Genomic DNA, 27,828 nt, shown 5'->3' with positions numbered 1-27,828 from the left:
ATCCGAATCCAAGGCCCACAGTCCGCGTTGGGCGTTTGCTGCGCCCACCGCTGTGTAGGGGCGGGGAAGGGGAGCCGCTAGTCCAGGCGGAGGGGCCTGTGGCAGTCGCCGAGGCCGAGTTCTCGGTGCCCTCCGTCAGGACGCCTGTGTGCATCGCGTCCGTGTGTCTTGTCTCTGTTCGAAGCCGGCTCCACGCTTCAGGAGGGCCGGGACGGCCTTATGGTCAAGGGCGTGGGGAAGGCGCTTGGTGTCTGTTGCACGGATGAAGCCATGTCCTCAGGGGGTAATTGCCGCTTGTTCGCCGGGTTACATCCTGGACTGTGCACTCCGGGAAGGCATGGATTGGATCTTGTTGGGGTTTGTGTTCCTATAACTCCCGAAATGCCTGCTGAGTGAGTAGCTAGACCCCGCGACAGCATGGAGCCAGGCAGGGTGCACGTGGGAGAGGTGCACTCTTCTCCCGGGCACTCTATCATATTATTCAGATAGTCTGGGTGCTGCCTTTTGTAAACTTGAAAAGACTAAGACTGTTTTAGAAAGTTTGCCTCTTGGGAAATGTAAGAGAAAGGGAAAATAGATAAAATGGATGTCATGGGAATCTCCCTACACTTTTATTTTTAACTTCTTAGAGAATTTTTCTTTTAAATTGAACCTTTGCTAACTCTGCACGCCTCTCCCTTCCTAAGGTGACGTACCACCATTCTGACCAGACAGCTCTTTTGAAACAGGAGAGAGTAGCGCGAGTTGTTTCTAAAAAGAGGTTAGCCTTCCATCTGCATGAGCCAGGCAGTCTCACGGGAACCCATTTTGACTTAGTCTCAACTGGGAAGGCCCAGGTAAGATCCCTGGTTTGCCATTTCTTCCCCAGCCCTGCTTCCGGAGACTGTGGAGTCTATTGAAGGGAAGCATTCTGGAACTCTGGGAACGGCCCTGACGGGGAAGGCCCTGTGCACAGTTGAAAGATGAATTGGAGGCCGGGCTCAGTGGCTCACACCTGTAATCCCAGCACTTTGGGAGGCAGAGGTGGGCGGATCACTTGAGGTCAGGAGTTCGAGACTAGCCTGGCCAGTGTGGCGAAACTCCGTCTTTACCAAAAATATAAAAAATTAGCCGGGCGTGGTAGCACGTGCCTGTAATCCCAGCTACTCAGGAGGCTGAGGCAGAAGAATCGCTTGAACCTGGGAAGGAGAGGTTACAGTGAGCTGAGATGGCACCACTGCCCTCCGACCTGGGCGACAGAGCGAGACTCTGTCTCAAAAAAAAAAAAAAAAAAAAGAATTGTACACAGCCCTTGCTCTTGGGGGGTGTTAGGATAGAGCTAAAAAGATGCTTTATTCACAAGTAACTGTGATGGAAGACAGAAGAAGATGATGAGTACCACATGACACATCCAGAAAAGGTGCAACAGGTGACCAGAGGTGGAGGAGGGGTGGCTCCAACAAGAGCAGAAGGTCTCCACCCAGGCTTCCTGTTACAATCACCTGGGAAGCGAGCCTGGGCCCAGAACAGCCCAGCATCTCCAGGGGTGGGCGTCAGATGTCAGTTTCTGCCTTAAAGTGCCCTGGGAAATTCCACTGTTCAGGCAGCCAAGATAAAGAGCCCCTGAAACAAGCTTCACAGAGGCCATGGCATTAGAAGTGGGCTGGGAAGTGATGGGTAGGTGTCGACAAGTAGAGAAAGCTATGCTGGGTGATATTCTAGGCAGAGAAAACACTGAAGGCCCACATCTTGTGGGGAAGAGTGAGGCATGTCAGACCCTGTCCCAGAAGAGTTTTGCAGACCCCATTCTCCTGAGTGTGGCTCAGAGTGTTTGTGGTGTTGGAGAGGTTTGGAGCCAACAGGCAGACCGGTGCCTTTGAGGGAGCCATGTAACGAGGTCCTTGCTACCTTGCTTGTTGCAGAACATCCATGGTTACCTCTCTCTGGGGACTTTCCATTGCCTCATTACCTCGTTTCCTGCAGCTAGGGAGGCAGAACAGCTAGCTGGACGGAGAACAGGACTGAGGCCACAGCGAGGGTGAGGGAAGCAGGCAGCAGCAGAGATTTTGTGGAGGCCTCTCCTGATAGCTCCCTTTGGAACCACATCTCTGGCTTAAAAATACACCCTATGAACCCCTGCCAGAACTTCAGTGTAAACGCAGAGCCTGTGATCCTAGGGAGGCAGCCGCCTCCAACTCCGGGCAGCGCCTGTGGTGCTGAGTATGAGCGCCAGCAAGCTAGGGCTCTGCCAGGGCCTGCGATGCCAGTGCCACAGCCTCAAACCAGCCTCCCCAGCTCTCAGCCGATGGCTGTGGCTTGTGCATTTGTTCCTACCTCGTCCCCACAAGGGCCACTGAGTATACAAATTGGCCTTGGCCAGTGCAAGTGATTCATGTCTGTAATCTTGGCACTTTGGGAGGCCAAAGCAGGAGGATCACTTGAGGTCACAAGTTGAAGACCAGCCTGGGCAACATGGCAAGACCCCATCTCTAAAAAAAAATTAATTAGCTGGGCATGGTGGTGCACACCCACGGTCCCAGCTATTTGGGAGACTGAGGTGGGAGGATCACTTGAGCCAGGAGGTCAAGGCTACAGTGAACCATGATCACACCACTGTACTCCAGAGTAGGCAAAAGAGTGAGACCCTGCATTAAAAAAAAAAAAAGGCCGGCTGTGGTGGCTCATGCCTGTAATCCCAGCATTTTGGGAGGCTGAGGCAGGTGGATCACAAGGTCAGGAGATGGAGACCATCCTGGCTAACACGGTGAAACCCCCTCTCTCCTAAAAATACAATAAATTAGCTGGCTGTGGTAGCGGGCGCCTGTAGTCCCAGCTACTCAGGAGGCTGAGGCAGGAGAATGGCGTGAACCCCGGAGGCAGAGTTTGCAGTGAGCTGAGATCCGGCCACTGCACTCCAGCCTGGGCAACAGAGCGAGACTCCGTCTCAAAAAAAAAAAAAAAAAAAAGGGCCTCAGACTTTTTTTTCATGTGTACCATTATGAGTGAGTGAATGTAAACATGCAGCCCGATATATATTATGTATTATAAATTACAATTACTGTCCTGATGTATTATGGACATAGAAATATATACAAATATAGATCTTTTAAAGGAATAAAGGCCAGGCATGGTGGCTCACACCTGTAAACTCAGCACTTTGTGAGGCTGAGATGGGAGGATCCCTTAAGGCCAAGAGTTTGAGACCAGTCTGGGCAACATAGTGAGACCCTGTCTCTACTGAAAGAGAAAAAAAAATAGCCAGGTATGATGGCATGCACCTGAAGTCCCAGCTACTCTGGAGGCTGAGGAGGGAGGGTTGCTTGAGCCTGGGAATTCAAGAATGCAGTGAGCTATAATTATGCCATTGCACTCCAGCCTGAGAAACAGAGCAAGACCCTGTCTCTAAAAGAGAAAAAAAAAAGGTGAAATAAACATGGTTAAATTTATCCAACATATGAATGCTACAAAAACTATTGTATAAACATGCTTTTTAAAGATGAAAACCATGTGTCCACATCCCATTTATCAACTCTTATTGAATCCTAAGTCCCAGCATTTAAGATCAATTGTAAGTTCTGTTTATTGGCCAGTTGAGGTGGCTCACACCTGTAATCCTAGCATTTTGGGAGGCCGAGGTGGGCAGATTGCTTGAGGTCAGGAGTTCGAGACCAGCCTGGTCAACATGGTGAAACCCCATCTCTACAAAGAAAAAAAAAATTAGCTGGGCATGGTGGTGGACACCTGTAATTCCAGCTACTCAGGAGGCTGAGGCAGGAGAATCACTTGAACCTGGGAGGTGGAGGTTGCGGTGAGCCGAGATTGCACCATTGTATTCCAGTCTAGACAACAAGAGTGAAACTCTGTCTCAAAAAAAAAAAAATGTATATATATATATATACATATGTATTTCAGGCCCTAGTTATTAACAGCATTTGCATATAAACACAATACAGAGAAAGGCACAAACCCTGTGTTTACCAGGCAGGGTACTTTTCAATTTCATTTACCCATCATCTGAGGGCCCTTGATGAATTTGGGCTGGGGTATGTTCAGTGGCTGTCAGGGTAGGTGGAAATTCTGGTGTTGATGTTTTGATGTGCGGGTGTAAATGTTCATGTAGACAGTACGCTTGTAGCATCATTGGGAACGCAGTCACGTCATTGTGGAAACCTCTTCAAATGTCTGTTTTCACAAATGCTCTATTCTTGGTACGGATTCTTTTTGAAAAGCTGTAACTCATATATTGTCACCTTTTCTTTGAAGGAACAGATTTGCGTTGTGTCTATTTAAAAGAAAAAAGGTAGATGACACAGTGCTGCAGTCATTTGTCATTAAAAACGAAAAAATATCTCCAGATTTGGAACTTTTCACAAAAGAAAATCTGTACCTTCTCCTTAAATTCTCTGACTCTTTGAAGTACTAAGTCATGAAATGACCAGTAAACCTCAGTAAACCTCCAAGTCACACAAAAGATATTCATGGTCATTTTCCACATCACTGCGAAATATTGTAAAGCTTTCATTATTTTAAGGGTCTTGAGTTTTTTTGTTTTGTTTGTTTGTTTGTTTGTTTGTTTTAATTGACCACAACTGGAAAACCCTGAAACTTGCAAACTCCAACATGCCTAAGATGCTTAAAGTAGACTTGTGGTGAGGGCCCACCATCACCCCCCACATCACAGGGCGCCTCCTCCTCAGTCAGGATGCCACGGCTGCTGACATACAAGCCAGCATGAACACCAGGGTCTGTCCAAGTACTAAGTATCAGTAAAGCTGGCAGGGTATGGTAGCTCATGCCAGTAGTCCCAGCACTTTGGGAGGCTGAGGCAGGAGGATCGATCATTTGAGCTCAGGAGTTTGAGACCAGCCTGGGCAACATAGTGAGACCAGTCTCTACAAAAAAAAAAAAAAAAAAGCCAGGGGGGGTGGTGTATACCTGTAGTCCCAGCACTTTGGGAGGCTGAGGCAGGAGGATCATTTGAGCTCAGGAGTTTGAGACCAGCCTGGGCAACATAGTGAGACCCGTCTCTAAAAAAAAAAAAAAAAAAAAAAACCAGGTGTGGTGGTGCATACCTGTAGTCCCAGCTACTTAGGAGGCTGAGGCAGGAGGATCACACCACTGCATTCCAGCCTGGATAACAGTGTGTGACTGAGACCCTGTCCCTACAGGAAACAAACAGACAGAAATATCAGTGAAGCCATTTTTTTCGCATTTTTAAAGAAAAATACTTACAAGTAGATTTTCTCATCACTTTTTCACTGCTGCAGGTTGTCTAGCCCACCCCACTTGGAGACCCCTGGGAAGGGGCGAGGACCATACCCTATAAATGTGCCTGCATATATATATATAGGACCGGGCACAGTGGCTTACACCTGTAATTCCAGCGCTTTGGGAGGCAGAGGCGGGCAGATCACTTGAGGTCAGGAGTTCGAGACCAGCCTGTCCAACATGGTGAAACCCCATCTCTACTAAAAATACAAAAATTAGCTGGGCGTGGTGGCGGGTGCCTGTAATCCCAGCTACTCAGAAGGCTGAGGAAGGAGAATCTCTTGAACTCAGGAGACGGAGGTTGCACTCCAGCCTGGGCAACAAGAGTGAAACTCTGTCTCAAAAAAAAAAAAAAAAAAAACCAGAAAATAATATTTAAGTCGGGCACGGTGGTGGTTCACACTTGTGATCCTAGCACTTTGGGAGGCTGAGGCAGGTGGATCATTTGAGGTCAGGAGTTCAAGACCAGCCAGGCCAACATGGCAAAACTCCCATCTCTACTAAAACTACAAAAAATTAGCTGGGTGTGGTGGCGGGTGCCTGTACTCTTCAGCTACTTGGGAGGCTGAGGCAGGAGAATCACTTGAACCTGGGGCCTGGAGGTTACAGTGAGCCAAGATCAGGCCGCACTCTAGCCTGAGTGATAGAGTGAGACTCCGTCTCAAAAAAAAAAAAAAAAAATTACTGGTGTTTAGGGATTTCATCCACAGGATCCATTGAATTAGACATTTTCAAATACTTACTGTGCACCCCTCCCTCAAAAAAGATCATGTCCTGGATAAAGGATTAAACAAAACCAGTCACCCTCACCCAGCGTCACTGCCCGTTGGGACACACCCCGAGCTCCCTTCTTGGTGCATTGTCTGGCGCCTTGATGACGTGGGCCCAGGGTCTGCTGCCTTTCCTGGCTCATTCTCTGCACTGCCACTCGGAATGACTTGCTGCTCCCCATACCCAGTCTGTCTCCAGGATCCTTAATGTCCTTCCTGTCCTAACTAATGAGTCATTCGAGACTGGCCTCCCAGGTCACCTCCCCCCGTCACCCTCCCGGGCCATCTCCCTGTCTTGCTTGCTCGCTGTCTCACACGCGATTAACTCTTATCTTCTTCTGAATCTTGCCATACTTTATTTAGCATCAGTCACAGCAATTACAGTGCATGCAAGTGTTCGGGGACTGCAAACTCCTTGCATTAAGAATGTTATCATCGGCCAGGCGTGGTGGCTCATGCCTGTAATCCCAGCACGCACTTTGGGAGGCCGAGGCGGGTGGATCACAAGGTCAAGAGTTCGAGACCAGCCTGACCAGCATGGTGAAACCCCGTCTCTACTAAAAATACAAAAAATTGACCCGTCATGGTGGCACACGCATGTAATCCCAGCTACTCGGGAGGCTGAGGCAGGAGAATCGCTTGAACCCAGGAGGTGGGGATTGCAGTGAGCCGAGATTGCACCACTTCACTCCAGCCTGGGCAATAGAGCGAGACTCTGTTTCACGAAAAAAAGAATGTTATTTTCACTTCTAAATCCTTAGTACCTTGTACAAGTGCGCATCAGACAGCAAAAACGTGGCAATTGTTGAATGAACAAATGCTTTTTTGTCTTGTATACCCTAAAAGAACAGGGATTCTACCGGCCTACATTAACTGACTGTCCTCCGTGCCTCAGTGCCATACACGCAGACCTTTGATGCTGGCTGGCTGTGGCAGACTCCTGGTGGCAATATGGGGTTGTTGGGTCCTCCCTCTGAAGGAAAAGCACCAGATGTGACCAGCACCACCCACAAGGGTGTCGCTGTGCTGCACACCTGTGGCAAAGTGAGCAGAGCCTTGGTTGGCGGCTCTCTTTGTACATCTTGGGGTGGTCCATCTGTGGCTTTATCAAGACCCCCTTCTTCCCATGAGTGGATTTCTCTGTGCCTTTGTGGACAGGCTTCCATGGAAGGAGGTGTACCCAAGCTCAGAACACAACAGGAACACGTGGCGTAATGGGTCTTGTGCCCCTCACGTGGGCCTGTCCCTTCTGTTCACGGGTCTCAAGACCTGTCATCCCCAGTGACCTTTGCTCCATATATGCAGATATAAAAACTTTTGAAAGGGCACATAAGGGCCAGGCACCATGGCTCATATGTATAGTCCCAGAACTTTGGGAGGCCAAGACGGGAAGATTGCTTCAGGCCAGGAGTTCCAGACCAGCCTGGGCAACATAGCAAGACTCCATCTCTGCAAAAAATATAATAAGTAGCCAGTTGTGGTGGCAGGTGCCTGTGGTCCCAGCTGCTCAGGGGGCTGAGGCAATACGATCACTTGCGCCCAGGATCATCAGGCTGCAATGACCCCTGGTCGCGCCATGGCACTCCAACCTGGGTGACAAAGCAAGACCATGTCTCAAAAAAAAAGGGCACATAGGAATTAGGTGGCAAATTCAAGCCCATGGTGCACACAAAAATACCTACAAATCACAAATAAAGAAATGGAGGAGTTTGGGATTTCTCCAGTTTGCTGCTGAGTAGTGGCCGCCTGAAGAGCCACAGTGCTCGTTAACTGGCACAGCCCATGGCTCTTGAGCTGACGACAGTTACTGGAAAGACCATTTGTAGAAGAATTTGTGCCATCAAGAGAGTTCTCAGAAATGAGCAGCCTGCAGTATGCGCTCACTCTGCACCAAGTCAGTTGCTTACCTAAAAGACAAACATTGAGATACTCAGTGACGTGTGTGATATTTAATATTTTAACAGTAAGCAAACCTTTTATAGAGGGAGGAAACGGTTTGCCTTCCCCTTCCCGGCTGTGTCCCCAGGAGTAGTGAAGAGAGCCTCTTCAAAGGGAAGTTCTTGAAACTCTGCTCTTGTGCCCTTGCTGGGCGGAGGTGGCAGCTGTAGGAGTGGCTGGAGTCCTGAGTTTTTAAGTTAGAGTAGCTGATTGGGGCCCAGCCGGGGCTGGTCCTGGGCCTCAGTCATCAGCACTTCTGGGGACTCTGCCGCCTCGGGGTCAAGTGCAGAAGGAATATTAACTTCCTTCTTTTGTGTACATTTGCTTTTGTAACAAAAAAACTTTCCAGATTTTGTAATTCTAGGATCTCTTCCTTTAAATTCCTTTAGCTCAAACAGAACAGATGCAAGCATAGTGTTCAGTGAGACTTTAGGTAAAGCCTTGCACATACCAAGCAACAAGCTGGGTGCTATGGGGGCACAGAGATAAAACCTCGGCCAGGCATGATGGCTCACGCCTTTAATCCCCACACTTTGGGAGACCGAGGCAGGCGGATCACTTGAGGTCAGGAGTTTGAGAACCAGCTTAGCCAACGTGGCGAAACCTCGTCTCTTTTAAAAATACAAAAAATTAACCAGGCGTGGTGGCGTGTGCCTGTAGCTGTTTGGAAGGCTGAGACGGGAGGATCACTTGAACCTGGGAGGTGGAGGTTTTAGTGAGCTGAGATCATGCCCAGCCTGGGCGACAGAGCGAGACTCTGTCTCAGAAAAAAGAAATGAAAAGAAAAGAAAACTTTTATTGAGGTGGTGGGGCTTAGGGGTCTTTTTTACCTTTCAATTTCTGATGTTCTAGGATTGATATGCAAAACTTGTATGAAGTTGGAAGTTGTTCTGTGTTTTTAGGACCCACAGGATGTGGTAGTGTAGTAGTTAGAAGACAGACTTGGAAGTTAAAACTAGCGAACGTTCAGATCCTGATTTTGCAGCTTCTTGTTGTGTGATTTTGGGCCAGGCATTTCCTCCTTGTTTCTTCGTCTGCAAAAGGGTGATGCTGCCAGAAGCCAGGAGAGGATGAGGAGGCTGTAGAAGCAGAGTGCTTACAAGTAGAAAAGCAGAGCTTCTGGCCAGGCATGGTGGCTCACGCCTGTCATCCCAACACTGTGGGAGGCCAAGGTCGGCGGATCACTTGAGGTCAGGAGTTTGAGACTAGCCTAGCTAACATGGTGAAGGCCCATCTCTACTAAAGTTAGCTGGATGTGGTGGCAGGTGCTTGTAATCCCAGCTACTTGGGAGGCTGAGGTAGGAGAATCGCTTGAACCTGGGAGGTGGAGGTTGTAGTGAGTTGAGATGGCACCACTGCACTCCAGCCTGGGCAACAAGAGTAAAACTCCGTCTCAAAAAAAAAAAAAAAGATAGAGCTATATATTCTTTTTTTTTTTTTTTTTTTTTTTTTGAGGCGGAGTCTCACTCTGTCGGCCCGGAACTGGGGGTGCAGTGCCAGAGTCTCAGCTCCACTGCAAGGCTCCGCCATCCCGGGGTTTACGCCATTCTTCCTGGGCCTCAAGCCTCCCGATAGCTGGGACTACAGCGCCGCCATCTCGGCCCGCTAGTTTTTGTACTTTTAGCTAGGACGGTGTTTCACGTGTTAGCCCGATGGTTCGATCTCCTGACTCGTGCGATCCGCCACCGTCTCGGCCTCCCAAACGTGCTGGGAGTGCTGGGATTAACAGGCTTGAGCCACCGCGCCCGGCCATAGCTTATATTCTTTTTAAAAAAATTTTTTTTGAGACAGAGTCATCTCGGAGTTGATGACTCTGAGTGAGCACCATCTCGGCTCATGGCTCACTGCAACCTCTGCCTCCCGGGTTCAAACGATCCTCCCACCTCAGCCTCCTGAGTAGCTGGGACAGGTGCCCATCACCACGTCTGGCTAATTTTTGTATTTTTAGTAGAGATGGGGTTTTGCCATGTTGGCTAGGCTGGTCTCAAACTCCTGACCTCAGGTGGTCCATCCAGCTCAGTCTCCCAAAGTGCTGGAATTGTTCAGGCGTGAGCCACTGTGCCCGGCCAGGCGTTTATTTTCTAAATCCAAAATTTTTTGTTATCATATCTGCTCAGTTTTAAGTAACATACTCAAAATCTATTTTGCTCTTCTATTTTCTACTTTGGTAAGAGGTGTTTTATAATTATTTTCCAAGTTACACTCAAAATACCCTCTGTCTGTCCAAAGGTGCCGGAGAGTCATGCCCGTGAGCCCTGGGCCCCTCCTGATGTCCTGCGAGGCCGCGGTGTTCCCAAACCTCAGGGCTGCCCTGCCCCACTCCAGAGGCTCTCAGGCCCCACCCCGGAGCCCTCTGTGTGGAGCCGCCGCCTCCTGGCCAGTTCCCCTGTAGTGCTGAAGGGAGACCTGCTATGCGGAGCCTCTCCTGGGACCCAGGTCAGTTCCCCTGTACTGCCCTGCAGCCTGTGTGGGAAGGTGGGTGGTCTGTCTGTCTGACCTTCTCTCCCAGCTCTGGGACTGGAAAGGACAAGATTAAGCATAGGGATCTTTCCTTTCTTGACCAGACTTCCAGTAAGGGAAGTTTTTCCTCTAACCAGAAGACTTCTTTGAACCGTGACTGTTTTATATTCCTCTCTTGGTAGAGGCAGAACGTTCATCTCAGCCAAGCCCATTCCCATCTGGAATGTACTTCCCTGGGATGACAGCCCCAAATGGAGGCACTGGCCTCCTCTTTTTGCCTAAACCACTTCTAGAAACCTTTTATAAACCACGGGACTTAATGTGTATCTTTAAGTCACTGCTGTTTTATTCATCATCAGCAACTGATAATGATGAATGGGTCTTTGAGATGGGTCTTCTACCTTATTAATTTTCAAAAAATTGGGATCATTTATTAAATTGCCTCTTATTAGCACTTCATACTATTTTAGCTTTAATTTCTTCACTTTTTAACAATACGATTCATTAAAAGTCATATTTTAAATTAATTCTTAACTGTTTGCAGTTGTGTTTCATGTAAATATTTATTGACTGCCCTTTAAAGCATAAATTTTGAATATGATTAGATATCAACAGCCACATCCTTAAAAAAAAAAAAAAAAAAGCAAGAGTTTTAATTTAAAAGAGCCTTAATAGAAATGATTTTCAATGGACTGAAACCAAACCAAAAGTAAAATGGGTCATTTACAAAAACCAAACAACCCCCTTCCCCACGCGCTGGAGTCTCCCGAGTCAATGTCGGGGAGCGCTAGCTCATGGTGATGTAGGAACGACGACTAATTGTTTGCCTTTCTATCCCGTGCCATCTTAACCTGGCTGATGGATGATGTTGGGTTTGGATCAGCCATGAGCGTGGAGCTGAGCAACTGAACTTGAAACTCCTCCACTGTGAGTCAAGGAGGCTTTTCCGCACATGAAGGACGCTGAGCAGGAAGGACTCCTCTCTGCCTGCAGTTGTAGCGTGTGGACCAGCACCAGGGGCTCTCTAGACCACTTCTCCTCCATCGCCTTCCCTGCCTCTCCAGGACAGAGCAGCCACGTCTGCACACCTCACCCTCTGTGCGCTCAGCTTCCAGAGCACGTTTCTCTTATTTCCTGGGTGTTGCAACGCCTACCTGAACTTATTCACACCACCTACTTCTCTAGCAGGTTAGCATCTCATGAACTCAACTCTGGGTCCAGTGTCTCTGTTCCTTTATTTTATTTTATTTTATTTGTGTAGAGATAGGGTCTTGCTATGTTGCCCAGGCTGGTCTCGAACTCCTGGGCTTAAGGGATCCTCCTGCCTCGGCCTCTCAAAGTGCTGGGATTACAAGCATGAGCCACTACATCTAGCTTCTGTTTCTGATATTTGAAATTTAGTAATCCTGCCTCGGCCTCTCAAAGTGCTGGGATTACAAGCATGAGCCACTACATCTAGCTTCTGTTTCTGATATTTGAAATTTAGTAAGACAGATTTTACTTAAATTGAGGGAATACCTTTACAGATCTAAGCTCTCGTTTCTGCTATCACTTGAATTTCATCATCTTTTGGCAGATTTTTTCCCCATTATATGTGCCAGACTTAAATATCATGTTCCTATATAATATAGGATAGATTATTTTTTGGATGAATTTTCATTGGATAAGTGGTAAAGATGAAAATGGCAGCTGGGCACAGTGGCTCACGCCTACAATCCCAGCACTTTGGGAGGCTGAGATGGGCAGATCTTTTGAGGTCAGGAGTTCAAAATCAGCCTGACCAACATGGTGAAACCGAATCTCTACCAAAAATATATAAGTGAGTCAGGCATGGTGGCAGACACCTGCAATCCCAATTACTCAGGAGGCTGAGGCAGGAGAATCGCTTGAATTCAGGAGGCAGAGGTTCCAGTGAGCCAAGATGACGCCGCTGCACTCCAGCCTGGGTGACAGAGCAAGACTCTGTCTCAGAAAAAAAAAGAAAAAAAAAGAAAAAGAAAATGGCTAGTCTTTTGCTGCGAGGCTCTGATGCTAGTACCTGTAATAACAACAGGAAAAAACAGTCTTTAGGGCCAAGGAGAGGGTGCGACTGATGGCCCCACCAGCATGTCTGTCTACCCAGGCCTGCTCCAGGGCAGCAAGGCCAGTGGCGGCCCCAATTCCAAGCCCCTCTTTTCGGCTTCCCTCCACAGCTCTCTTGAAGCCTTAGAAATGACCCAGGAGACTATGTTGAGTTTTGTTTTTTTTTTTTTTTGAGACGAAGTCTTGCTCTGTCGCCCAGATTGGAGTGCAGTGGCGCGATCTCGGCTCACTGCAAGCTCCGCCTGCCAGGTTCATGCCATTCTCTTGCCTTAGCTTCCTGAGTAGCTGGGACTACAGGCGCCCGCCACCACACCTGGCTAATTTTTTGTATTTTTAGTAGAGATGGGGTTTCACCATGTTAGCCAGAATGAACTTGATCTCCTGACTTCGTGATCCGCCCGCCTCGGCCTCCCAAAGTGCTGGGATTACAGGCGTGAGCCACCGCGCCCGGCTGAGTTTTCTTTTATGNTCCTGCCTCGGCCTCTCAAAGTGCTGGGATTACAAGCATGAGCCACTACATCTAGCTTCTGTTTCTGATATTTGAAATTTAGTAATCCTGCCTCGGCCTCTCAAAGTGCTGGGATTACAAGCATGAGCCACTACATCTAGCTTCTGTTTCTGATATTTGAAATTTAGTAATCCTGCCTCGGCCTCTCAAAGTGCTGGGATTACAAGCATGAGCCACTACATCTAGCTTCTGTTTCTGATATTTGAAATTTAGTAAGACAGATTTTACTTAAATTGAGGGAATACCTTTACAGATCTAAGCTCTCGTTTCTGCTATCACTTGAATTTCATCATCTTTTGGCAGATTTTTTCCCCATTATATGTGCCAGACTTAAATATCATGTTCCTATATAATATAGGATAGATTATTTTTTGGATGAATTTTCATTGGATAAGTGGTAAAGATGAAAATGGCAGCTGGGCACAGTGGCTCACGCCTACAATCCCAGCACTTTGGGAGGCTGAGATGGGCAGATCTTTTGAGGTCAGGAGTTCAAAATCAGCCTGACCAACATGGTGAAACCGAATCTCTACCAAAATATATAAGTGAGTCAGGCATGGTGGCAGACACCTGCAATCCCAATTACTCAGGAGGCTGAGGCAGGAGAATCGCTTGAATTCAGGAGGCAGAGGTTCCAGTGAGCCAAGATGACGCCGCTGCACTCCAGCCTGGGTGACAGAGCAAGACTCTGTCTCAGAAAAAAAAAGAAAAAAAAAGAAAAGAAAATGGCTAGTCTTTTGCTGCGAGGCTCTGATGCTAGTACCTGTAATAACAACAGGAAAAAACAGTCTTTAGGGCCAAGGAGAGGGTGCGACTGATGGCCCCACCAGCATGTCTGTCTACCCAGGCCTGCTCCAGGGCAGCAAGGCCAGTGGCGGCCCCAATTCCAAGCCCCTCTTTTCGGCTTCCCTCCACAGCTCTCTTGAAGCCTTAGAAATGACCCAGGAGACTATGTTGAGTTTTGTTTTTTTTTTTTTTGAGACGAAGTCTTGCTCTGTCGCCCAGATTGGAGTGCAGTGGCGCGATCTCGGCTCACTGCAAGCTCCGCCTGCCAGGTTCATGCCATTCTCTTGCCTTAGCTTCCTGAGTAGCTGGGACTACAGGCGCCCGCCACCACACCTGGCTAATTTTTTGTATTTTAGTAGAGATGGGGTTTCACCATGTTAGCCAGAATGAACTTGATCTCCTGACTTCGTGATCCGCCCGCCTCGGCCTCCCAAAGTGCTGGGATTACAGGCGTGAGCCACCGCGCCCGGCTGAGTTTTCTTTTATGAGTTCAGTGTTGGTTAAGAATAAAGGGCGTGGAATTCTAAAAGCCTGAATATTTTGCTAATAAATTGCAAATCCATATTAACCACCGAGAACACCCCAGTAGCATTTATCAAATGATAAATAGCACTACAAGGATGAAGCTGGAGGATTGCTTGAGGCCAGGAGTTCGAGACCAGCCTGGGAAATAGAGCAAGACCTGGTCTCTACTAAAAATTAAAAACATTAGCCAGGTGTGGTGGCATGCACCTGTAGTTCCAGCTACTCCGGAGGCTGAGGTGGGAGGATCACAAGCCCGGGAGTTTGAGGCTGCAGTGAGCTGTGATCACACCACAGCACTCCAACCTGGGCAACAAAGTAGGACCCTGTCTCAAAAAAAAACAAAACAATTTTAAAAACCACTACAGAAGTCACAATGCACATAAAAAGCATGTCATTGATCTTCCATTCAGCAAGGAACAAGTCAGGCTCCAAAAAGACTATGCTGTTTGCTTTTTTGGTGTCTGTTTGTTTGTGACAGAGTCTTACTCTTTTGCCCCCAGGATGGAGTGAGTGGTACGACCTTGGCTCACTGCAACCTCCACCTCCCAAGTTCAAGCAATTCTCCTGCCTCAGCCTCCCAAGTAGCTGGGATTACAGGTGCCTGCCACCACACCCAGCTAATTTTTGTATTTTCAGTAGAGGAGGTTTCACCATGTTGGCCGGGCTGGTCTCGAACTCCTGATTTCAAGTGATCCACCTGCCTCGGCCTCCCAAAGTGTTGGGATTACAGGCGTGAGCCACGGTGCCCAGCCAAAAAGACACTGATCTTTGGATATGCAGGGTAGAGCATTGAGGGTGGGCATGCCACAGGCCTTGTACCCTTCCCTTCAGGGGTGTTTGGAGTTAAAGTGGCACAAAAGAAGGTGAGAGACGTGGAGGAAAAAGGGTCCGTGGCTTTTCCCACACATCCCCACTCTCATTGCGCACCCATGCTCTCTGTCTTTGGTCTGTAACTAGCACTGGGCGTCCTTTCCAGCAAGACGATGGCTGTGCTCAGGCAGCTGGCGCTCCTCCTCTGGAAGAACTACACCCTGCAGGTGCGTCCAGACCCTGGAGGGAGGTCAGCTGCGTGCCCAGCCCAGAGGCTTCTGGGGACGCCCTTGAGGGAGGGGTTGTTTGCATGCCCCTGATTCTGCCTTGCAGCCCATCAGTGTGCCCTGTAATATCTCTTCCAGAAGCGGAAAGTCCTGGTGACGGTCCTGGAACTCTTCCTGCCATTGCTGTTTTCTGGAATCCTGATCTGGCTTCGCTTGAAGATTCAGTCGGAAAATGTGCCCAATGCCACCATCTACCCAGGCCAGTCCATCCAGGAACTGCCTCTGTTCTTCACCTTCCCTCCACCGGGAGACACCTGGGAGCTCGCCTACATCCCTTCTCACAGTGATGCTGCCAAGACCGTCACCGAGACAGTGCGCAGGGCACTTGTGATCAACATGCGAGGTGAGACATGCCAAGGCTCTCGGTGCCGGACCTGGTGGTGTCTCCGCGGGGCTGGGCAGGCAGGGGTCAAGCCCAGGATCTGCGAAGCAGCTGGGTGAGGAGCTCAACCTGTCCAGACTTGGCCTCTGTTTCCTCCCACATCACTACTTCAACCTGTAAAGGACCCTGCTTTCCCTTAAACCTCTACCTGCCTGCGAGTAAATAGCACTTTGGGTCTGATAGCACTGTCTCAATCCCCACCAAAGGGACCCTGGTGACATTTTAACCCGTGGAGCAGACCAGGTAAGAAAATGCACCTGCCTGCATTTGCCTCAGGCTCCTTTCTGTTCCCTCATTTTACAAAAGACATTATTGGTCTCCAGGACTCTCTGAACGGAGTCCGATAAGATAGACAAGAAAAGTAGCAGATATTGGGACTTAAATACAACCTGGCAGAAAAAGGGAAAAAAGAAAGTGAGGTTTTTGCTTGCCTGATGGCATTAGGACTAGGAAGCCATCAAGCCCGTCTAGCATCAAGTCTCCTCTCGGTGGCTGAGCCACCCAGGGAATCCCCCACCTTCTCTGTGGCCATGCCTCATTGTACAATGGGACCAGGGCTGGCCGCCCACCTGTCCAGAGCTGTGAGGACCCCGGGGAGCAGCAGGTACAGCAGCCTTAGCAGTACCAGGCCCTGGAACTGCATCTGACAGTCAGCAGGGTGGACAGGACTTTACAGGGATGCCTGGGTGGACTTGAGCCAAGGAAAGCCCTTTTGTGACAAGGGCAGGGCACGGTTTGAGCGTGTGGCACCAAGAATCTTTTCTAGGACGTGGTTTCAGGGACGTGGTTTCGGGTGGGCAGCTCTGAAAACAGTGCTGAGAAAGCCTGAGAAGGGAACTCCCGCTGCGTATGCTGCTCACCGTTCCTAACCCCTTGCTATGGGGATGGAAGGTGTTGTCCATTTTCCCCTCCTCATTTGGGCATTTACCTCCCAGGCTTGAATTCCACGTAGCAAACACTCAGAGGAAGTGCCTTGGTCCCTCATAAAATGATGATAGTAAAACCCTTTCTGAATTGTAAAAGAGTATCTGGATGATAGGAAAAACCTTTGAGACACTGAGTTAGTGTCCACTCCATTTCTAAAAACACACCATTCTGGTTTTGAGACAGAGAAGCCACCCTGGGCTGCACAGCGCAGTGCAGGGTGAATGGTGGGTTTGCGCTACTGGGCCTTGCTGCAGGCGCTGCCCGGAGCCTCCAGCTCTGCTCCGAAAAACCGCGCCGGGAGAACCCCCTGCCTAGGGCCCTGACCCTGCCGTTCTGCCCTCCTTGATGGCAGCCTGTCCCTCTGCCAAAGATGAAAGCCACCTTGAGCCTCAGGAAGGGTTTACAAAGCTATAAAGGGTTTGCCGTCTTTCATCTGCCGGTGACCTGAACCACCCAGGTTTTTCAAGGAGGAGGGTAGATTGGGCAACTGCAGCTCCTGTGCTTTCTCTCCACAGTGCGCAGCTTTCCCTCTGAGAAGGACTTTGAGGACTACATTAGGTATGACAACCGCTCATCCAGCGTGCTGGCCGCCGTAGTCTTCGAGCACCCCTTCAACCACAGCAAGGACCCCCTGCCACTGGCGGTGAGACATGTGGCCGGGCCAAGCAGTTGCAGCCCGTCAGCAAGGCCTCCGCTTCCTCCCACGTCACTAGTTCAACCTGTAAAAGGCACTGCTTTCCCTTAAACCTCTGCCTGCCTGCGAGTAAATAGCAGTCTCTCCTTTGGGTCTGATAGCACCATCACAGTCCCCGCCAAGGGGACCCTGGTGACATTTTAACCCATGGGGCAGAACAGGTTAGAAAATGCACCTGCCTGTGGCCGCCCCAAGCTCCTTACTGTTCCCTCATTTTATGAAAGACATTACTGGGCTCCAGGCCTCTGTGGACAGAGTCTGATAAGATAGATAAGGAAAGTAGCAGATATTTAGGACTTAAATACGATCTGGCAGAAAAAAGGAAAGAAAGAAAGTGAGGTTTTTGCTTGCCTGATGACATTAAAATTAGGAAGCCATCAAGTCCATCTAGCATTGTGGTTGGTGGCCCTCCAGGGATCCTGAATGCTTGGTGGCACTTCACATTGGAATTAAGAGAGGAATGGCCAAGAACCACCCCCCAAAAGGGGCCCCTGTGTGGCTCCCTGCTCCTGCTGGGACAGGGACCACTCAGTGTGACATTCTGGGGCCCACTGGAGATTCTCAGAGGTGGGGGAGTGGTGAGTTCTCGGCCGTGACAGCCTTGGTGGTGACAGCCCCCCAAGCACTCTCCCACTCCACCTTGTTGTTTGCTCCTCTGTCTGGATCTCTCAGAACAGCTGGTTTTCTCTTTGTTTCCACAGGTGAAATATCACCTACGGTTCAGTTACACACGGAGAAATTATATGTGGACCCAAACAGGCTCCTTTTTCCTGAAAGAGACAGAAGGCTGGCACACTACTTCCCTTTTCCCGCTTTTCCCAAACCCAGGGCCAAGGGAACCTACATCCCCTGATGGCGGAGAACCTGGTGAGAAGCTCGGTTCGGGTTCGTGTTACCAGCCTGGGCTGTTGACTAGTGACAGTTACATGGCGGCAGCCTCACCTTTCTAAAGTATTTCTTGAAGAAATATTTTCAGGAACATTTACTCTTGTTTATAGGAAAAGTAAAACATCCAGCATAACTGGTTTCTAAAAGACTAAAATAATCCTTGAAGATAGCAAAGGCCCTCTCCCTATATCCTGGAAGACGTGCTCTTGGAAGACATGCTCTTGAATGAAACATTTGTATTTTGGCTTTTTTTTTTTTTTGAGATGGAGTCTCTCTGTGTCGCCCAGGCTGGAGTGCGGTGGCGCAATCTCGGCTCACTGCAAGCTCCACCTCCTGAGTTCACGCCATTCTCCTGCCTCAGCCTCCCGAGTAACTTGAACTACAGGCACACGCCACCACGCCCAGCTAATTTTTTGTATTTTTAGTAGAGATGGGGTTTCACTGTGCTAGCCAGGATGGTCTCAATCTCCTGACCTTGTGATCCACCCACCTTGGCCTCCCAGAGTGCTGGGATTACAGGCGTGAGCCACTGCACCTGGACTATTTTTTTTTTTTTTTTTAAGACAAAATCTTGCTCTGTCGCTAGGCTGGAGTGCAGTGTCGCAACCTCGGCTCACTGCAGCCTCTGCATCCCGGATTCAAGCAATTCTCCTGCCTCAGCCTCCCGAGTAGCTGGGATTACAGGCACACACCACCACGCCCAGCTAATTTTTGTATTTTTAGTAGAGATGGGGTTTCACCATGTTGACCAGGATGGTCTCGATCTCTTGATCTCATGATCCACCCGCCTCGGCCTCCCAAAGTTCTGAGATTACAGGCGTGAGCCACTGTGCCCAGCTGTATTTGAGCTTTTAAAAGCTTCAGTTTGAGTCCTTGGGGCTTGGTTTACATTTTCCTTTTCTTCCTGGCCTTCTCTGTGTGCAGCCTTACTGGCATTTTTAGCTCCGTGGTCCTTGTGCACCTGATCCATGGCTTCACGGAATCAGTGTGGTGTTCATGGAAGCCAGATCTTGGTTACTCTGATGCCCTATCAGTGTGTGTCTTCATGTGGATGTGGCAAGCGGTTGGAATATGTGCCTCCTCTGAAGCACGGTCTTGTCTTGGAACTGAACTAGGGACAGCCAAGAAGTGACTTGGACGCAGGACTAGGCTTAGCTGTCAGGCCAGGCAAGACCCCACTACAGGTTCTGGGTGGAAGTCCAGGGTGTTCTGGTGAATGCCGTATTTCACAGGTCTGGCAGGAGACAGAACTCATGGAAGTTTGCCATGGAAGTCACAGCAATGTCCCGGCCCTCCATGAGGCTTGACTCTGAGACACAAGCACCAGGCAGGCAGGAGGCAGCATGCTTGCAGCCAGCGCTTAGCGATGTTCCTTACTGGTGCCAGGGCTGCCACCAGGCTAATGCTTTAGGGCAAGATTTTACATCTAGAAAAGGAACTAAGATGAACTAGACCTGGTATGGGGTGTGCGAGGCCCCAGAGCAAGGCCTTTGACAGGTCACCCAGTCTGGGGCTCAGGAGAAGCTATGTCCTATGTCCGGCTGTCACACATGATGCTTTCTGCCTGCAGCAGGGGACTGCAGTGGGGGACACTGGCTGCTGAGACCAGGGACTGGGCAGGAGTTCATCAGCTCCCTCCTGTTTTTGGGGAACAATTCCCTAAGCTTGGAAGCAAGAGAAAAGCAATCTCAAAGGAAAAGACTGACAGATTTCAGCATGTACAAACTGAAAATTTGCCCAACATGAAAAGGCCTAATGTGATTAAAAAAAAAAAAAAAAAAAAAAAAACAGCACATAGCAGACTGGGGAAAACCTTTGTGGCAAATGACACAGAGCAAATATCTTTTGTTAGAAAAAAACGTTTTGTTACTAAGAATAGTCAGTCCTCAGCAAGACAGAGTACCTGAGGGGGAAGAAAAGTTGGCTGGAAAAACCAGCTCCTAGGAAAGCCCCAGGAGATAGAACGTGTGTGAGACTGGCATGGCGCAGGGGCTGGTCAATTGTAGCCCCAGTTTTGCCTCCAGGTGTCCATGCCTTACACCTACTAATACGCCTGATGAGAATTCAGCCCTCACGGCTGGGCACAGTGGCTCACACCTGTCATCCCAGCATTGGGAAGCTGAGGTAGGTGGATCACCTGAGATGAGAAGTTTGAGACCAGCCTGGCTGGCCAACATAGTGAAACCCTGTCTCTACTAAAAATACAAAAAAAAAAAAAAAAAAAAAAGAAAAGCCGGGCATGGTGGCATGCACCTATAATCCCAGCTACTTGGGAGGCTGAGGCAGAAGAATTGCTTGAACCCAGGAGGCAGAGGTTGCAGTGAGCTGAGATCGTGCCACTACACTCCAGCCTGAGTGAGAAAGCGAGACTCTGTCTCAAAAAAAAAACAAAAGGCCAGGCATGGTGGCTCACGCCTGTAATCCTAGCACGTTGGGAGGCTGAGGTGGGTGGTTCATGAGGTCAGGAGATTGAGCCATCCTAGCTAACATGGTGAAACCCTGTCTCTAATAAAAATACAAAAAATTAGCTGAGTGTGGTGGCGGGTGCCTGTAGTTCCAGCTACTTGGGAGACTAAGGCAGGAGAATCGCTTTAACCTGGGAGGTCGAGGTTGTAGTGAGCCAAGATCGTGCCACTGCACTCCATCCTGGGCCACAGAGCAAGACTCCATCTCGGAAAAAAAAAAAAAAAAGTGATCATGTATGTGATTTTTTTGTGTGTTGCGTTAGTTACAAAGTGGAAGTGACAATCACATCACTCTTCTCATTTGCTGTCAGTATGTGGTGCGTTTCCTTCCTTCTCCCGTGGTACCACTGAGCCGCCACGGGGGTCCTAAGCCGAAGTCACTCTGTTGCCCCAAGCATCCCTTCCCCCATGGACCCCATGCACATGGCCCTCCGCCCTCAAGAGCAGCTCCTTGAGGTGGCTGGGCCATCTTCTGCTCCCGTACCCAGGGTACATCCGGGAAGGCTTCCTGGCTGTGCAGCATGCTGTGGACCGGGCCATCATGCAGTACCATGCCGATGCTGCCACACACCAGCTGTTCCAGAGACTGACGGTGACCATCAAGAGGTTCCCGTACCCGCCGTTCATTGCAGACCCCTTCCTCGTGGCCATCCAGTACCAGCTGCCCCTGCTGCTGCTGCTCAGCTTCACCTACACCGCACTCACCATTGCCCGTGCTGTCGTGCAGGAGAAAGAAAGGAGGCTGAAGGTGACTGCCCGCATTGACTTCCCAACACTCTAGAAACTGCGCTGTCCTGGGGAGACCATGTCCAAGGGCTTGGTGTTTTGGTATTATTTTTTCTTTTTTTGTTTTTGTTTTGTTTTTTTTGAGACAGAGTCTCGCTCTGTCTCCCAGGCTGGAGTGCAGTGGCGCGATCTTGGCTCACTGCAAGCTCTGCCTCCCGGGTTCACGCCATTCTCCTGCCTCAGCCTCCTGAGTAGCTGGGACTACAGGCGCCCACCACCATGCCCAGCTAATTTTTTGTATTTTTAGTAGAGACGGGGTTTCACCGTGTTAGCCAGGGTGGTCTCGATCTCCTGACCTCGTGATCCGCCCACCTCGGCCTCCCAAAGTGCTGGGATTCCAGACATGAGCCACCGTGCCTGGCCTACTATTATTTTTTCTTAGAGACAGGGTCTCGCTCTGCTACCCAGGCTCGAGAGCAGGGGTGCAAACACTGCTCACTGCAGCCTCAACCTCCCCTTGCTCAAGTGATCTTCCCACCTCCACCCGCCAAGTAGCTGGGACTACAGGTGTGCACCACCACAGCCAGCTCATTTTTTTTGTTGCAGAGGTGAAAGTCTTTCTATATTGCCAAGGCTGGTCTCAAACTCTTCGCCTCAAGAAATTCTCCCATTTCAGCCTCCCATCTCAGCCTGCCATAGTGCTGGGATTACAGGCATGAGCCGTTGCACCTGGCCAGGGGCTCGTTTTGAGACTGTCTGGTTGTTGATCTGGTGCCATAAATAAATTTAATAAAACTGTGCAGCATTGAGGGAGTCAGCAGTGGGCTATAAAATGATTCTGAAAAAAGTTGTGTGCACATAGACTTGTAAAGATACACAGATCAAACAAATAGGGCAAAACGTGAAACTGAACCGAAGCAGTGGGAATGTGAGAGACCATCGTGCTCCTCTTCTGGCTGTTCTGGAGGTCAGAAATGATGCATAAGAAAGGGCTAACCCTGGCATTGGCACACACCTGTAATCCCAGCACTTTGGGAGGTTGAGACAGGCGGATCACTTGAGGTCAGGAGTTCAAGACCAGCACGAACAACATGGTGAAACCCCGTCTCTACTAAAAATACAAAAATTAGCCATGTATGGTAGCGTACACCTGTAATCCCAGCTGCTCGGGAGGCTGAGGCATGAGAATCACTTGAACCCAGGAGGTGGAGGTTACAGTGAGCCGAGATCGTGCCACTGCACTCCAGCCTGGGCAGCAGAGCAAGACTCCAAGAAAGAAAGAGAGAAAGAGAGAGAGAGAGAAATAAAACAGAAAAAAGGAAGGAAGGAAGGAGAGAGAAAGCAAAGAAAAAGAAAAGAAAGGAAAAGAAAGAAAAATTAAATGAAAGAAAGAAGGAGGGAGGGAAGGAAGGAAGGAGCTAAATTTTAACTTTATTTTAATTCAGTTGAAATGGGGAAGGAGCTGAATTTTTAACTTTATTTTTAATTAACTTCAGTTGAAATGGCCACACCCGGCTGCTGGCTGCCATATTGGTCAGTGTGGCTGCCCCAGGACTCCCCAGGCACTTTTGGTCAGTGGAGGAACTGGGTTTCCTCATCACCACTCCTGACTCCTTGGTGGGGCAGGTGAGGAAGGAAGGTGTGGTCAGAGCTATCCCATCACTGCGCCTCATCCTTCACTGCAGAGGTTCTGGGCCTCTCCTTTCAGAGTAGGGGAGGACAAGGGAATGAATGGCTATGGCATCCACAGCTATGGTCTGATCTGCTGTCACGTCTCATGGCCAAGGAGGCTGGTGTTGGTGTGGTTGGGAACTGGCAGGGTCTTTCGGCCCACCCCCAGAGGGGCTGGGCCCTGCCACCTGACGTAGGACCCAAGCTGCATCGCACAGCTTCGGGGGACAATCTCAAGTACCAAGAAAGACTGGGGAGCATGCGCTGGGAGCGTGGAATCGCTCCACAGAATAGAAGGCTGGCCGGGTGCAGTGGCTCATACCTGTAATCCCAGCACTTTGGGAGACTGAGGCAGGCAGATCACTTGAGCCCAGGAGTTTGAGCAAGATGAGCCTGGCCGACATAGTAAGACCCTGTCTCTACCAACAAATTTTTAAAAGGAACCGGGCATGGTGGCAGCCATCAGTAGTCCCAGCTACTCAGGAAGGTGAGATGGGAGGCTCGCTCAAGTCCAGGAGTTCAAGGCTGCAGTGATCTATGACTGTGCCACTGCACTCCAGCCTGGGTGACACAGCGAGACCCTGTCTCCAAAAAAAAAAAGAGGAAAGATAGGAGAGGGCAGTTTTATTTTCCACTTGAGGTTAAACGTTGTCGAATGCGGGGCTGCTGGGACAGTCAGATTCAGGCTTCTGCCGTCCAGCCTGGCACATGCCGTCCTGGCGGGCAGTGGCGGGCCCCCAGCAGCGTGGCAGCTTCTCTCCCCAGGAGTACATGCGCATGATGGGGCTCAGCAGCTGGCTGCACTGGAGCGCCTGGTTCCTCTTGTTCTTCCTCTTCCTCCTCATCGCTGCTTCCTTCATGACCCTGCTCTTCTGTGTCAAGGTGAGCGTGGCGTCGGTGGGACTCTGGCGAGGACAGGGAGAGCCAGGATACCCCAGGAGGGCCCTCTTGGGAAGAACTCTGTGGTCAGTGACTTCAGAGAGAGTCTGTCCCTCATCGGGGAGAGGAGCGGTGGATGTCCCACTCCTCTTGGTGGAGCCAGGTTCCTGTGAGCAGGGATGGTCAGGAGTCCTCCTGGTCCACCTCCGCCGGCCTGCCCCGCCTGACTCCTGCCTGCGTCCTGCAGGTGAAGCCGGATGTAGCCGTGCTGTCCCGCAGCGACCCCTCCCTGGTGCTGGCCTTCCTGCTGTGCTTTGCCATCTCTACCATCTCCTTCAGCTTCATGGTCAGCACCTTCTTCAGCAAAGGTGAGTCCCAGTCATGGAGCAGAGTGGGGTTGCCAAGGGGCCAAAGGCCATCTGCATGGAAATAACCCAGAGGCTGTGATCGGAAGGGAGAGGGCCCTGGTGGACCTGCCCAGAGAGGAGTTGACCAGGGGAAGGTCGGACTGGGAGGAAGAGAGTCAACGTAATTTAGAGAGAAGAAGAATTCAGAGAAGGCAGGTGTGTGGCTGGCCATGCCGAGTGCTGTCCAGCTGCCCAAAGGGACTGTGAGCCGAAAGTGAGGACAGTGAGCCCGGCTGTGCGCAGAGCCTTGCGGTGACAGTTACGCTGAAGGTAGTTTCTCGTGTCTGGATTGTGTGTGTTCACTTTGTTATCATTCTCCTTTGCTGCTTTCTTTTCCTTTCCTGCCTTCTGTTGGGCTGATAAAGTCTCCTCTCGTGCCTTTTACCTCGGATGGTTCAGAGGCTATAAGTTGTGTTTCTCTTTCTTTAGTGATCACCTTTAATGTTTCACTTAATTACTTAACTCTAAAATTCCAAAAAGTGAAGTTATTCAGTATGCCCAGCCTCCTCCCAGATAAAACTCCAACCTCACCACCACTCTTAAGAGGTTCCCCCTTTTTTTTTTTTTTTTTGAGTCTGCCTCTTATTCTGTTGCCCAGGCTAGAGTGCAGTGGCACAGACACAGCTCACTGCAGCCTTGAACTGCTGGGCTCAAGCTGTCTTCCGGCCTCAGCCTTCTGAGTAGCTCGGACCACCGGTATGTGCCACCACAGCTCGCTTTTTTTTTATTTTAGAGATGAGTTCTCACGCCTGTAATCCCAGCACTTTGGGAGGCCAAGGAGGGCGGATCATGAGGTCAGGAAATGGAGACCATCCTGGCTAACACAGTGAAACCCCATCTCTACTAAAAATACAAAAAATTAGCCAGGCATGGTGGCAGCACCTATAGTCCCAGCTACTCGGAAGTCTGAGGCAGGAGAATGGTGTGAGCCCAGGAGGTGGAGCTTGCAGTGAGCCAAGATTGCGCCACTGCACTCCAGCCTGGGAGACAGCGAGACTCCGTCTCAAATAAATAAACAAACAAACAAATAAAATAAAAATGAGCCAGGTGTGTGTGGTGGCACAGCCTTGTGGTCCTAGCTACTTGGGAGGCTGAGATGGGAAGATTGCTTAAGCCCAGGAGGCAGATGTGGCAGTGAGCTGAGTTTGTACCACTGTATTCCAGCCTGGGTAATGAGAGAGACCCTGTCTCAAAAAAAAAAAAAAAAATCATAAATGGTTGTTTCCTATGTGCCATTCCTGTGCTTTGCCAGCATATTTGATGTGCATGTGATTTCTGTGTACCCAGCCTCTTTAGAGTCACATCTTTGAGTGGTTCTTCTAGTAGGCATTGGTGAGTGGCCGATGCTTTTCGCTTTGTGCGTCCAAAGGGGTCTTTATTTTGCCCTCACTCCTGTATGGTATTTTAGCTGCCTGTGAAATTCTCCACAGATAGGTACTCTCCCTTGGCAATTTTATAATGTTATCTTATTGCCATCTGATACTCATTGTTAATGGGAAGTTTGTTGAAAGTCTAGGTGTGATTTTTCTTTATGAACATTTCGATCTGAGGGCTCATGTGTCTTTGGTTACAATTTCAATGAGATTTCTGGTAGTATCTCATCAGACTTTGCTCTGTGTGTGTGTGTGTGTGTGTGTGTGTGTGTGTGTGTAAAATCCATACAATTTACGGCCAGATGCCGTGGCTCACGCCTGTAATCCCAGCACTTTGGGAGACTGAGGCGGGTGAATCATGAGGTCAGAAGATCGAGACCATCCTGGCCATCATGGTAAAACCTCATCTCTCCAAAAAAAAAAAAAAAAAAGCAAAAATTAGCCGGGCGTGATCGTGATGGCGGGCACCTGTAGTCCCAGCTACTCAGGAGGCTGAGGCAGGAGAATTGCTTGAACCCAGGAGGCGGAGGTTGCTGTGAGCCGAGATTGTGCCTCTGCACCCCAGCCTGGCAACAGAGCAAGACTCTGTCTCAAAAAAAAAAAGAAAAGAAAAGAAAAAAAAAAAGGCTGGGCGTGGTACTTCACGCCTTTAATCCCAGCACTTTGGGAGGCCAAGGTGGGCAGATCATCTGAGGTCGGGGGTTCGAGACCAGCCCGACCAACATGGAGAAACCCCGTCTCTACTAAAAATACAATATTAGCCCGGCATGGTGGCCCATGCCTGTAATCCCAGCTACTCGGGAGGCTGAGGCAGGAGAATTGCTTGAACCCGGGAGGCAGAGGTTGCTGTGAGCCAAGATCACACCACTGCACTCCAGCCTGGGCGACAAGAGCAGAACTTGGTCTCAAAAAAAAAAAAAAATTACCACTGTGGCCGATTTAAGTATTCACATCGTTGTGTAGCCACCCCCATGTCCACCTCCAGAATAGTTTTCATGTTTCCCGACTGAAACTCAGTCCCTGTAAAACACTGACTCTCCCGCCCCCATTCCCTGGAAACCAGCCTCCTACTTCTTGTCCCTATGAGTTTGATGACTCTAGGGACTTCATGTAAGAGGAATCGTACAGTGTTTATTATATGCTGTGCCTGGCTTATTTCACTGAGCATAGCATCCCCAAGATTCCTCTGTGTTGTAGCCTGAATTCCCCTCCTTTTCAAGGCTAGATGATATTCCATAATGTAGATGGGCCACATTTTGTTTACTTGTTCATCTGTCGACAGACTCTTGGGTGCCCCTACTTTGTGGCTGTTATGAGTGTGCTGTGCTGGACATGGGTCCCTGCTTTTCATCCTTTGGGTGTACACCCAGAAGTGAAGTTGCTGAATCCTATGGCAATTCTGTGTTTAACTTTTGAGAAACTGCCAGACTGTCTTTCCCGCAGTGTCTGTACCTCTGCGTGTTCCCACCAGCAGCGCCCAGGTTGCCAGTCTCCTGCATCCTCCTGAACACCTGTTGTTTTCTGATTGTTTTTTATAGTCACCATCCTAATGGGTGTGAGGAGGTACCTCTCAGTCTTTCACGTCTCTTAAGTACTTTTTTTTCTTTTTGTTTTGAGACGGAGTGTCGCTCTGTTGCCCAGGCTGAGTGTAGTGGCACAATTGGCTCACTGCAACCTCTGCCTCCCGGGTTCAAGCGATTCTCCTGCCTCAGCCTCCCAAGTAGCTGGGATTACAGGCTCCTGCCACCATGCCTGGCTAATTTTTGTATTTTTAGTAGAAACTGGGTTTTGCTATGTTGTCCAGGCTGGTCTCAAACTCCTGACCTCAAGTGATCCTCCCACCTCCGTCTCCCAGAGTGCTGGGATTATAGGCATGAGCCACCATGCCTGGCTTCTTAATTTCTTTTTCTTTTTGACTATACTTTAACAACCCCTTTCTTCTTCTTCTTCTTCTTTTCTTCCTTCTTCCTTCTTCCTTCTTCTTCTTCTTTTCTTCCTCCTCC

The 27,828-nt window shown here is 49.5% G+C and overlaps 1 protein-coding gene across 1 annotated transcript in view; it reads left to right on the top strand.

The window, feature by feature from the left end:
- Positions 1-736: 736 nt before the first annotated feature.
- Positions 737-27,828, top strand: part of ABCA3 (ATP binding cassette subfamily A member 3) — a 64,946-nt gene continuing 37,854 nt past the window's right edge. Inside the window, exons 1-10 of the mRNA XM_017858484.1 lie at positions 737-836; positions 10,185-10,391; positions 11,299-11,603; positions 15,274-15,353; positions 15,492-15,756; positions 17,238-17,365; positions 18,118-18,283; positions 21,258-21,517; positions 23,932-24,048; positions 24,293-24,413. Of these exons, the coding sequence (XP_017713973.1) occupies positions 15,300-15,353; positions 15,492-15,756; positions 17,238-17,365; positions 18,118-18,283; positions 21,258-21,517; positions 23,932-24,048; positions 24,293-24,413 (1,111 nt within the window). The 5' untranslated portion in view covers positions 737-836; positions 10,185-10,391; positions 11,299-11,603; positions 15,274-15,299. The remainder of the gene's footprint in view (positions 837-10,184; positions 10,392-11,298; positions 11,604-15,273; positions 15,354-15,491; positions 15,757-17,237; positions 17,366-18,117; positions 18,284-21,257; positions 21,518-23,931; positions 24,049-24,292; positions 24,414-27,828) is intronic.

The sequence above is a fragment of the Rhinopithecus bieti genome, unplaced genomic scaffold, assembly GCF_001698545.2.
Source record: "Rhinopithecus bieti isolate Rb0 unplaced genomic scaffold, ASM169854v2 scaffold_47707, whole genome shotgun sequence".
NCBI lineage: Eukaryota > Metazoa > Chordata > Mammalia > Primates > Cercopithecidae > Rhinopithecus > Rhinopithecus bieti.
Note: the sequence above shows the minus strand (reverse complement) of the source record. Positions and strands in the feature narration are given on the sequence as shown.